General features: G+C 40.6%; 1 protein-coding gene across 1 annotated transcript; it reads left to right on the forward strand.

The window, feature by feature from the left end:
- Nucleotides 1-3,552: 3,552 nt before the first annotated feature.
- Nucleotides 3,553-12,838, forward strand: LOC135091944 (histone-lysine N-methyltransferase, H3 lysine-79 specific-like). The gene is made up of 9 exons (XM_063990000.1): nucleotides 3,553-3,696; nucleotides 5,350-5,443; nucleotides 5,555-5,699; nucleotides 6,303-6,473; nucleotides 8,616-8,742; nucleotides 9,323-9,508; nucleotides 9,667-10,081; nucleotides 10,650-10,758; nucleotides 10,964-12,838. The coding sequence occupies exons 3-7, from the start codon at nucleotides 5,685-5,687 to the stop codon at nucleotides 9,699-9,701; spliced, it is 534 nt and encodes a 177-aa protein (XP_063846070.1). The 5' UTR covers nucleotides 3,553-3,696; nucleotides 5,350-5,443; nucleotides 5,555-5,684; the 3' UTR covers nucleotides 9,702-10,081; nucleotides 10,650-10,758; nucleotides 10,964-12,838.
- Nucleotides 12,839-13,294: the final 456 nt, after the last annotated feature.

The raw sequence follows: 13,294 nt of genomic DNA on the forward strand, positions 1-13,294 counted from the left end.
CTTCTGCAGCTGCTCCCATATTCATATGGGGTCACTTTTCCTTACTAGTCTTCTCCCCAAGGCTCTGTCCCCAACCTTCTCTCCACTCAATCCTCTCTCACTCATGTCCTCTCCAATGTGATCTTTCCACCTTTTCTTTGATCTGCTACGTCGTCTTCTTTTTATTTTTATTATATATTTTTTTATTATATTTTTATTATATTTACTAAGAAACTAATTAAACTATACTTTCTACAAAACAACTACAACCATAACACCAACAAATCATTCCAGACTACCCCATCCCCTGCCTCCCGCTGTGCCCCACCCAGACACCACGGCCCAGCAGTGACGCCATTCCACCTGCTACACGACGCTGGCTGACGCACTCCAGACGTGGCAGCAACAGGAGGTGGAGGGCAGGAGCAAGAGTCGGATGGATGGCGAAGGAAGGCATGATGGCGGAGCTGGTGGCTTTGGAGGGTGTTCGTGCAGGGTACCTCGGCAGGGTCTAGATTAGAGCAAATGGATGATGAGAGACTAGTAAGGTGTTTGTGTGGAATATTAGGAGTAGCAGTTGGGGGAACAAGTGTGTTAGGATGGTAATAAAGAATGGCTTGGAAACTAGTTGTTGGGCTTTTGAGGGGTTGAGTGAAGCCTTGTTGAGAGTGATGGAAGTAGGATTGTCAGAAATGGAGAGGGCTTACAATGTTATGTAACTAAGTGGACAAGTGAGATAGACAGAGTGATCAAGCACATGGGACTGAGTGAGCCAAGTGTGGAAATTCTGGGATGGAGTGAGCCAGGTGTGGAAAAGTGTGGAAATTGTGGGATTGAGTGAGCCATGTGTGGAAATTGTGTAGAAAAGTGTGGAAATAGTGTGGAGAAGGTGTGGAAAAAATGTGGAAATTGTGGGGTTGAGTGAGCCAGGTGTGGACAAGTGAGATAGACAGAGCGATGAAGCATGTGGGGTTGAGTGAGCCAGGTGTGTGCGTCACTTGGGGATGACTGTGAGCTAACCTGGGACCAATGGTTGATGACGCTCACTGATGGAATTAGAAGCTGCATGAATTGTTTATGTAGATTTTAGAAGCTGTCTCAATTGTTTGTGTAGATCTGAAGCACTTACTTTGAATTGAAGGCTTGGACCATGTAATATCTTTGTAATTCTTCTGTATCTCTGTCATAAGTTCCTTAGATAACTCACTACTGTTTTTGTCTCTATATAATAATATGTACATTTACTCAAACTGCATTTCCTTTCAGTGTGCAGGTTGGCAGTAAACCTCCCTGAAGGTTCCAGAACTGCTCACCAAGTGTCCAGCCCAGCCTGTCACAAGACTATGTGACAGTGGACCTTCCACTCATACTGAAAACAGCTGTGCACTGCCACTCACAGGAAGTGGTGACCACTCTAGGTGTGCTATCTGCTGTTTATATGTATAAGATGAGTACTGGCTAAGGGTAAGACAAATTCTTGCAGGTGTGTGTGTGTGTGTGTGTGTGTGTGTGTGTGTGTGTGTGTTTAGGAACCAATTAAATATTGCTTATTGTTAGAAATGGAAGAGGCTCTGAGGGACTTTGAAAAGGTTGCTTATATCAGTGAAATGAGTAGGTGTGTTCTTGGAGACAGAAGCAGCATGTGGCCTGGCCTGGAGGAGAATCTTGACTGAGGCCCTTTTTTTTGAGAGACTGCAAGCTGACAGAGGTGAGGAAGATCCTTGTGGGGCTTATTCTAAAGGATACTGTAGTGAGGAAACTCAAAGCTTGGAGGAACAGAAGAACAGTGTTGCTGTGTGTGGCATTGACTGTGTACTATATCGTAAGGAAGACAATCTTTGCTCCCACAGTGTCAAGAGTGAAAACACAGTAAAAGCTGAAATAGTGGAGCCAGTATCACGTAACAATTGATCAAAGCAAAACAATTCAAGGTGTTACTAGTATTTACAGTGTTCTATAAGTACTTCTGAGAGAGAGAGAGAGAGAGAGAGAGAGAGAGAGAGAGAGAGAGACAGAGAGAGACAAAAAAGAGAGAGAGAGAGAGAGAGAGAGAGAGAGAGAGAGAGAGAGAGAGAGAGAGAGAGAGAGAGAGAGAGAGAGAGATGATAAGTGATGTTTCTAGTTTCAGTGATTTACTTCACAGACAGTAGTTAGTGAGCAGGTGTTAAATATAATCCAGTGTTGCTGAGGGAGAATAAATTAATAGGCAGTAGTGTGCATAAATGTACTCTATGTATTTTTTATGTAGGAGGGACATTGACAACTTATTTACCTCTCCTTCCACTGAATGGCAGGCACAATGACACCAATTACCTGCTGTTTACATTTCACTGTTGACTCTTGCATTTCTCTATTAATCTGGGACTGAATTCTTCACTACTATTGGTTTGACATAGAATTTTTAATGTGTCCCTTGAAGATTAAAAGCCCAACCTATTTCCTTTATCTGTTATTTCCAGATTGAGTTGTCTTGAAGCTGAGATGAGTTGGTCGGGTAATGAGTGACTTGCATCAAGTGACCGTGAGGTGTTGGACGTGATATTGTGTTATTGCAAGTGTAACCAGTAATAAGTAAGTCCTTTCTTTAAAACTCTTCATACATGGATTTGTCATACATGGATGGATAAGGCCCTTGTACAGAGTCAGCAGCTGAGGGGGGGGTGAGAAAAACTGGCAGACATCTCAGAATACCTAACTTCATAGAAGCTGTTTTAGCTAGAGATGAGATATGAAATTTCCAGTTTCCAGACTGAGGAGGTTCAGTGTAGAAGAGGGGATACTTGTTGTCTGGAAGGTTGTGTTGAGTTGATAGATGGAGGAATTGAGTTTTTGAGGCATTGAACAATACCAGGTTTGCTCTGCCCCAGTCAGAAATTTTAGAGAGAGATTACAAGTGAGGTATTCTGTGGCTTCCCTGTGTGAACTGTTTGCCTCCCGAAAGGTTGGATGTCCATGAAAAGACCTGGAAAAATGCTGGTTAGTATAATCAGTGTAGGATTGGATAGGACAACAAGTTTGGTTTAGAAGATCATTGATGAATATAGGAAGAGAGTGAATGACGATAGAATCCTGAGGAACACCACTGTTAACAGATTTAGGAGAAGAACAGTGACCGTCTACCACAGCAGCAATAGAATGGTCAGAAAGGAAACTTGAGATGAAGTTACACAGAGAAGGAAAGAAGCTGTAGGAGGGTAGTTTGGAAATGCAAGCTTTGTGCCAGACTATCAGAAGCTTTTCATATATCCAAGGCAACAGCAAAAGTTTCACCAAAATCTCTAAAAGAGTATGATGACCAAGATTCAGTAAGGAAAGCCAGATGACCAGTGGAGCAGCCTTGATGGACCCTAATACTGGCGATCAGATACAAGTAGGCTGTGAAGTAATAGATGTTTAAGAATATTCCTATTAAGGGTAGATTAAAAACTTTAGATAGGCAGGAAATTAAAGCAATGGGACTGTTGTTTGAGAAATTAAAACTACTACTACTGCTACTACTACTACTACTACTACTACTGCTACTACTACTGCTACTGCTACTACTACTACTGCTACTACTGGATGGTATATCAGTTCACACAGCAAGAAGCCAAGGACCCACCGAGGCTGTCACTTGGAAGAGGTCATTGTTGTTGCATCCAGCATCCCAGCCTGACTGCCTAGACAGGTCCCGCAGGTTGCTGAATGGCAGAGATGCAGGCTGCTCCACAGCAAGATGTGAGACCAGTGTGGCAGAGTATGATGTGTACACAATGAGGGACACACTGTAGCCAACCCAGTAGATTACCCGTGGATTAACAGTGTCAATGTTGTATGTGAGTGTATAGTGTAGTGTCTGGGCCACCCTGTATAGGACTGCCAGCCTGGCATATAGATAGATCAATCTAATTATTTGACATTTCATATTCTGAACATTTTGCTGATCCAATTAATCTGTTAAGGGAGCACTTTGTTCAACATCTTTAAAATATTATTTGATCATCACCTGTATCTCTCACCTGATGATATAGATAGGCTGGGTGTAGGTAACAACTTTCAACCTCTCCTCAGTGATGGACAATTCAGAGACAGTGAGGTCAGCTTCCCCTGACTGCAGAGCTCCTACCGTGCCCGTCCACTCGTTGCTTGAGTTGTCCTTCAGTTTCCCGTAGGCATAACCTTCCAGTACATTGAAACTGACTCTGTACAAGAGAGAGAGTGGGAGAAAAAATAGTGTTGTGTATTGAGGGAAAGAAAATTTCTGTCTTGTCTTCTCTATTTAGGGAAAGAAAAGGAAAAGGGCAAGTAGTGTCATATGCATGGAGGAAAAGGAAAATTATTCTCATATGCACTGAGCAAAAAGGAAAAGTACTGTGATATGTACTAAGGGAAAGGCTGGGTGTACTGAAGGGAAGGAAAAATACTGTTGTCGTATTTATTGAGGAAAAGAAAGAAATACTGTCGTATGTACATTTTTTAATTGCTAGAAAGAAAAGTGAAATATACATTTATATGTATAGTTTATTTTTCATATCAGTCACAAGTATGGATGTTTGTTTCCCTTCTTTTTTTTCACATGTACAGCTACCTCCTCAAATAGCATGTATTTTCAAAATTTCAAGCTGCTGTGATGATGAAAAAAGCCTGAAAGAAAAATGACAAGGAACAAAAAGTAATGAGAATAAGTTTTGTGGCAACTATTCATTAGGTGTCACTTTTTCACTCCTCCACTTAGACCGGTACAGTTGAACGCAAAATGTGAAAACTTACGAGAAATTGTGTGCATCCCTTAGTGCAGTGACAATATCCCCCACAAAACCAGTGATATTTCTTTGACTGGAGGTTAGTTCAATAATTTTGAAGGCTGGGATTAATTTTAATGAGGGATGAGAGGGTGGAAGTGACTGGAGTATAGGTTAATAATTCTACCAGCTGGAAAGGATTTTGAGGGTCAGAGGAAAGTGATTGGATATTAGCTTGATAATCGTGCTTGGTGAGATTAATTTTAGTGAGAGACTAGATGGTGGGAGGATGATATTTAGAGGTTAGTTTGGTAATTTTGCCAGTTGGTATTAATTTTTAGTGAGGGATGAGGGTGTCAGAAGAATGTGACTGGAGGTTAGTTTAATAATTCTGAGGGTGGGAGGAAAGTAATAGGGGGTTAGTTTAATTTTGGTGATGGATGAGAGTGTGAGTGGAAAGTGTAGCTGACCACATAATTTATCAAATAATACAAGCATGTACACATTCTTAATAATGTTCCATGTTAAGATATACTAAACATGAAGTTACTCCACAATATATGATGGTGTAAATTACGAATGGTTAAAGTCGAGACTTGTTTGATGATGGCCTGTTTGCTTGCTCCCCTTGGACGTGCGGCAAGTGCAGCAGCGTTCGACCGTTTCTCTAGGGGCAAGCGACACCTCCTGGTGGGGGACTTCAAATCTGCTGTCGCTGCCTTCGAGGTGTGTCTGTTGCTTAGGTGTGGTATGTGTTGCATGTTACCTAGTTGTGTTGTTTTCTGTGTTGTTAATTGTTTCATATCATAGTGAAAGTAAACACCAGGTTTAACTGACACTCCTTACCACTCCAGGAGGCAACAGAGTCCCTGGTGGAGCTGTGTGGGGAGCAGGCGCCCGAGTGTGGTGACGCGTACTGCCGCTGTGGCCGTGCATTGCTGGAGCTGGCACGCAAGGAGGCAGGGGTGCTGGGGCCAGATCTGGATGGTGCCAGTAGTCGTGTGTATTGCTTGGTTATTGTGTTAACGTGCTGGAGTGTGCACAGCCGGGAGTGTTTGGGGAATGAAAATAAAAGGAGTTATGGATGTTTAAAAATGCATCTTTTGAGAGCTGAGTATACAAGAAAGTTGCTGTGTTTGCGGGATGAGTAAACAATGAAGAAATGTTTTGAGGAACTGGGTGTGCAGAGGCACGAGTGTTTGGAGAATGAGAATACAGGAAGACAGGAGTGATTTAGGAATAAGTGTACAAGAAAGGAGTGTTTGAGTGACAATATATAAGGAAGAGGTGTTTTGAAAATGAGAGTACAAGGAATGAGCATTTTGGGAGTTAATATACAAGGAAGCAAGTATTTAAGGGACAAGTATACAAGATTATTTTCCTGTCATATGTCATTATACAATGTTTTTCTTTGTTATATACATCATTCCCTTTCACTTTTCATATCTTGTGTTCTCGTCATTCTGATGTAATGTTACAGATAGAGAATGTTTGGTGTCAAATTTTCACTAATTTCATATGTGTATAAACTTTCATTTCATTGACTTTTTTTTACTATTACTACTATATTTGCTTGCTTTTTAAACAAGTCTTTTCTTTCAGAGGAGGGAAGCACAGGGGAAGAGGAGGACGAGGAGGAAGAGAGTTAAGAGTCACAAGAGGAGGAGGAAGGTGGAAAGAAAGAGGAAGGAGAGGAGGAGGAGGAGGAGGAGGAGGAAGATGGAGAAGGAAAGGAGAAAGATAAGAAGGAAGGAAATGCTGCAGAAGGAGAAGGTGAGTTGTTAATAAGGTTTTGTGTGACAAGTTTTCTGAAAATTTTATTTGTTTACATGAAGTTTGTTTTGTATATATTACTCTTAATATACTACTTCTCCCACCACATGCAATTTGTCTGTCTGCTGTTGTGGTTCTTTCATTTCTTGTTCCCTTTCCTGAATATACCATTTCCTTAGTTTCATATCTAGTACCCTCCAATAAAATTTCTGCTTCTCGGTCTCTGTACTTCTCTCGTTTTTTTTGCTTGGCTTCATTCCTCAGATCCTTCTCTTTTTCCCTTTCTTCCAAGTTCATATCTCTTTTTTACCCAAATATTCTTGTATTCTGAATTTTCAGCCAGCTTCCCAGTTCTCACTAGGATCTCCTTTACTGTAACTTGGGATCTCATTCTCACTTTTAATGGTCTTTTACCTCCTTCACTATATTTTCAAATTCTATATGCTTCTTCCACTTCTCATTCCAGTCCCTGTTCTTCACCTTGGACCATTGTAATAATTTTCCTTACCAACTCCTCTCTCTCTCTCTCTCTCTCTCTCTCTCTCTCTCTCTCTCTCTCTCTCTCTCTCTCTCTCTCTCTCTCTCTCTCTCTCTCTCTCTCTCTCTCTCTCTCTCTCTCTCTCTCTCTCTCTCTCTCTCTCTCTTATTCCCTTTTCTTCCTTTCTTCCTTCCCTCCTATCTTTGTTTCTCCCTCCTCCTCCTCCTCCTCCTCCTCCTCCTCCTCCTCCTCCTCCTCCTCCTCCTCCTCCTCCTCCTCCTCCTCCTCCTCCTCCTCCTCCTCCTCCTTCATTCTACCTAACAAGAAATAATAGATTCAAGATTATACCCAAACGTTTTAAATCCCACAAGGCCAAACATTTTTTCTTTAATCGTATAGTAAATATATGGAGTAAACTTCCTGCAGAAATTGTGAACAATATTGAAATTGTGAAAGCAATATTATTGAATCAGTTCATCCTAAACATTTGCACTTTGTTTTTCCACAGAGCAATAAGACATTAGAATTGACAGAGAAACCAGACAAGGGACTGCATTTGAAGAAGCACAAGAACCAAGAAATTACATCATTCAATGAAATGACAACATAATCTAAAGTAAGAATTTACATAGCTTTCATTTTGGTTTACATTCTGAAAGGTAACAGTAACATGGATATGTTTTTATATTGAAATCTTTCTCTGATTGCATACAAATGGTACCAATCAACAAATAATAATGTAATACTTAGAAGCTGGGAATTCAAATCACTGGTAGATAAAATGAACCACCATTCTAGAGTGTACATAACTAAGGAATTAATATACTGGTTAACTGTCACACCAGCATGAACAGAATAACAACAATTGTTGAGTAGAGTCTGTAGGAGGCAGGGAAGGAGGCATGTAGTCAGTTTTAGAGAGCAGTTATTATGAAATCAGCTGTAGAATATTCCTAAGATGCAATACTACTGGAGTCTGTCAGCTTGAAGACAGTTTATTAAAGAAGGGAAGTTCATGAGATATAAAGCCTTTGATTATTCAGTTTCATTTCCAAAGTAACATTTATTTATTGGTGTGTTGCTTCCTGTAAATAGTAAAGCCTTGACAGCACTGCATCTCTCACACCATGCTGTAACTGTTGAGAGAACCCTAACCCTTAGAGAGAGGAGGAGGGAATCCTTGGTTTATGTTCAGTAAAGCCCTGTATTCTTGTCATGGCAATGTAGAATGGAGGCGTCATTGGTTTATGTTCAGTAAAGCCCTGTATTCTTGTCATGGCAATGTAGAATGGAGGCGTCCTTGGTTTATGTTCAGTAAAGCCCCGTATTCTTGTCATGGCAATGTAGAATGGAGGCGTCCTTGGTTTATGTTCAGTAAAGCCCTGTATTCTTGTCATGGCAATGTAGAATGGAGACGTCATTGGTCACATACTGTTCTAATGTAATCTAATGTAATCTAATGGAATCATGAAGGTGTAAAAATGCAGGATATGGACATCATCAGCTTTTGTCATTAAGGGTGGTAAAGTGAAAGATTTGTTAATCACTTTGGTCTTTAGTTGATGCTTCTGGTGAGGCTTTCCTGTTTAAACTTGGCATAATATATATAAAATGATGTGGCATGTTAAACAAGTTAACTTACTGCCTTCTTGTGTCTTTCACAGATAGAAATCAAAAACGTCACAAGACAGAATAGTGAGCTGCATGCACTTATCACAGAGTATAAAGTCACTCCCTCAGAGGAAAAAGACAAGGATGGCATGTCTTCATGTGAGAACTCAGAAGCTAAATGTGAGCTACCATCCACATGAATATATATTTGTATATCAAACTGACATTCTCCTTGGAGGGAGGCTTTCCAAAGTGCACACACACACACACACACACACACACACACACACACACACACACACACACACACACACACACACACACACACACACACACACACACACACACATCTCTGCATCAGGACTCAACAGCCAGACTGATAAACAATTACTTCACCCAAGATGATCAGCTGATAGGATTAGCTGTGGATGAGCCTCCTGTGGTGACTAGGAGTACAAAAGCCAGCAGCTAATTTTGGGAGCTGCCAGTCATCATGGTCCTGGTGTCTGAGGTGCTGCTTTTGCATTTTCCCAGTCATGGGTCGAGGCTACATCACATTTATTCATTCACAGTTGCTCTTAGTTATCTCTGTTACAAGTTAAAATTTTTCCTGGCTCCACAGACATTTCTGGTGCATCTAACCCTCTCTCCATTGCCCTTCTATTTCCCTTAGTCTTATACCCACTTCTTACATTACGTCTAATTACTTCCATTGGTCATTCTTGTCTGGCCCTCTGTTGCATCAATTTTTCACCTCCAGGTACAGATACCAAGGGGAAATTGCTGGGTCAAGTGGCTACACTGACATCTGAGGTTAGCAGGTTGGAGAGTGAGTGCAGCAGTCTTCAGGTTCAGCTAGACTGTGAGAGGGATAAGTATAACAAACTGCTGGGAGAATCTCTTGCTCATGAAAAGTTGTCTGAAGATGTCATAACTGAACCAAAAGGTAAGAAAGTTTATATTCTCTAATAATAAAGCAAATAATTTTTCCTCACTGTTGCTCAATTTTTTGAATTAATAACAAAATAAAAGCATTGTTATTGGATTTGTTTATTGAGGCTGTATTAAGAAAAGTTGAGAGAAACAAACTTATTGTTTTATCAGGAGAAACAACAGGATTGGGAGGAACTGAGCTTTAACAGAAGCTGCAACAACTGCAGGAGGCTCACAGGGTCCTGGAGAGCAGGTTAACTTGCAGCATGAAGGAGGTGGCTGAGCTAAGTGACAGGAAGTAGCAGCTTAAGCATGCTGTAGTGCATGAGGAGACAGAGTCCATCGGTGTATGCATGTTTTTTGCTCATTTGAATCATCTGTAAAAGTGAAGTGGAGGAAGTGTTTACTGTTTACTGTATGCCATTTCCTTGGTCTTTTAATGAAGAATTTTATCCTTCTTCAGGTGACTACATCACCATCTACCAGTTGCAGCGAGGAGTGATGAAGCAACAAGCTCGAGAACGCGAGTTAGACCTTGCCAGCCTCCATCATGAATGAGAGGAAATGAAGCAAAACCACTCTGCAGGTTAGTGCTCTCTTTTGCATCTCACACACTTCTTATTCATGTCATGGCAGATTAGTGATTTCTGCTGCATCTCACACACTTCTTATTCAATTGCTGGCAGGTTAGTGATCTCTGCTGCATCTCACACACTTCTTATTCAATTGCTGGCAGGTTAGTGATCTCTGCTGCATCTCAAACGGTTCTTATTCAGGTGTTGACCAAAGTACTAAGCCTTCATATCATTACCTTGCTCTGTGATGGAGGCTACACCATCTGGCATCTAGCTGAGATTTAATGTTGCAGTAAAGCTTCCATATGAGTTCATGTAGAGCAAAATGTTTTCAAATGCCAGGGAAGTAGTGTAATGTAACCTTCCAGAGAAATCTATCCCTCATTTATTAGTTAACAGGAGTGTTTAATGTACTTAATGTGATTAGCCAGGATCAAGGGTCAACTTCTTCACTGACCATTTACTCTCAGGTGATGTATCTGTCCTCCATGAGTCACCAGAGACACATAAGGTGTTGTAAGTGAAATTTCATCTATTAGATTTATTCAAAATGTGAATTAACACAGTTGTTTCCTGCAGGATTTGATATCAAAGCTGGTGCAGGAAAAGGAAGCAGATCATGACCTTCAGCAGCTCGAGAAGATAAGCAGCGTCCTTAAGAGTCCAGTTGCTATCTTTAGCAGTGTTGGTGAGTAGTAAAAACTGAGCCATCTTATGAAGTGCAACGAAACATTATTATTATCTTCATAATTTTCTTGAAATAAACAGATTTCTGTGGCATGTTGCTCATTAGCACTTTAATATCAGATAACACCAGTTATTTATGTAATGATGTAATGTACTAAGTAGATGAAATACAAGTGGCATCTGCTAACACTCTTGATGTGGAACAGGAACCAGTGAGTCTGAGACACCCACCAGCAGTGGAAAGCTGGCTGACGAGCGCCTCAAGCACTCTGAAAAGGTGGAGCAACAACAAGAAACAGAAAATTGCATCCATCATTCTTTGCCTGAGGAGGGAATTGATGCTCTGTTGACCCTTCACACTGATGTCCCTCATGAGGAGGCAGAATATGAATCCTACAGAACTTGCCCATAGAAAGACCAAAACTGTTACTGCTGCCACACTGCCACCACTTCCACTGACACCAAAAGCCCAACTGTGCAGAGAATCCTGGACCTCCGCAATGAAATGGAGTCCACCAGTCACCTGGAGCACTTTAGCCTCCAAAAGTTCCATCCGTGTCCATTGTGTTTGGGTAAACTTATCACTGTATAAGGGGACAAGTATCAGTGTATGGTTACTATATACTCATTTGTACTTAAAGATGTCATGTCACATCATTCTCTCTCTCTCTCTCTCTCTCTCTCTCTCTCTCTCTCTCTCTCTCTCTCTCTCTCTCTCTCTCTCTCTCTCTCTCTCTCTCTCTCTCTCTCTCTCTCTCTCTCTCTCTCTCTCTCTCTCTCTCTCTCTCTCTCTCTCTCTCTCTCTCTCTCTCTCTCTCTCTCTCTCTCTCTCTCTCTCTCTCTCTCTCTCTCTCTCTCTTTCTTTCTTTCTTTCTTTCTTTCTTTCTTTCTTTCTTTTTGCATATTTTACTGCTTTACATTCCTCCCCACAGTATTTTTTCATCTACTTTATGACTGCAGTAGTTTTATCATCCCAGTGTATGCCGTATCCACTCTGAAACTGTAATTCACCAATCAGCTCAAATGTGTCTCTGTTTTGATAATCATTAATTTGTTTCAGCTACACAACCACTCTGATAAGGGACAAAATCTACTTCACCAGTCATCTATGTCATACAGTCATATATATTCATACATATGACAAAATACTCTTCCTAAGACATTTCTTATTTTCTCTTCTCAAGTGACCTGTCCATCTATCTAAGGTACCACATAACATTTAAAACTTACAATATTGCATTTAATTCATGAACATTTTTTTGTCTATGTAGACTTGAAATTGTATTGGTTCCTGTGGATGAGTGGGCCATGCTGTGCTTTGTCAAGGATGGTGTTTGGTATTGTGATGACTCTTGCCACAATCAAGTGTCTCCCACAGAGTAGTGGAGTACCTATGTATGGTGTTGACCCAAGCTGTCCAGGTCTCATCCAATGCCTTAATATGATTTAGATGATCAAAATGGTTTAACTCACCATTTAATCAGCTGACTGATTTGAATGGAGAAGTATGTAATGTGTTGTAGCCTAACCATCCCTGCCAGCATGGTCAGACTCTTGGTAGTAACCTGAAATGCTCCTAGGTAGTGAGTATCATTGCACATAATGATCTTTACTTTGTCAGTAATTCAATGATACTGAATATTACTCTACTGGATTTTGCTCAGCACTGCTTGGTAACTTTTGGCCATAATCCCAGGTCTGGAATGATATGAAGCCATGTTTTTACATTCCATATGAGACAGGCAAGCACTATGCTTTGCCTGACTGATACCTGTACTTTGCATTTATGACCCCAGGTAGTTCATCACTCTCTCTCTCTCTCTCTCTCTCTCTCTCTCTCTCTCTCTCTCTCTCTCTCTCTCTCTCTCTCTCTCTCATCCTCTCTCTCTCTCTCTCTCTCTCTCTCTCTCTCTCTCTCTCTCTCTCTCTCTCTCTCTCTCTCTCTGTTTGGAATTATACTGTATATTAGGAAATATCATTAAAGAGTGTGTGTGTAAAAAGTGTTTGCATTATTGTGCATTTGATGTTGGTTTCATGATTTATAAAGATTGCTATTTTTAATAAAGTTATTGAAATTGTTATTGAGTGTTTGTATTGAACTCATTAGCTTTGTAATAGTGTGCGTCTCATCATGCATTCATTAATGATGTAGAGTGGAAATGTCCACTCCTATCATGCATAATATCAATGCATTATTGGTTTATGTTGTTATTTGTGTATAAATTGTAAAGTTATGCCAGTCTATTTTAGTACAAACTAAATATCAGCTGGAAGAGAGGACAGGTAATGGCACACTAAAACACAGGAAGGGACAATGATATAACCATCCAATTTAAACAATACACAGAGCAAGAAGAATGAGAAAGCAATAAAAATGGATTATTTAATGGATGATTAATAGACCCTCATTTGTAATCTTATTTCAGGCAAGAATATTAAAAGAGACAGCTGGCTTGCCCTTTGTACTTGTTCAATACGTGACAGAATGAGAGATCTAGGGGTGGGGGTGACACCTGGAAATGGGTATGATTCACGAA

The sequence above is a fragment of the Scylla paramamosain genome, chromosome 39 (genome assembly GCF_035594125.1).
Source record: "Scylla paramamosain isolate STU-SP2022 chromosome 39, ASM3559412v1, whole genome shotgun sequence".
Classification (NCBI taxonomy): Eukaryota; Metazoa; Arthropoda; class Malacostraca; order Decapoda; family Portunidae; genus Scylla; species Scylla paramamosain.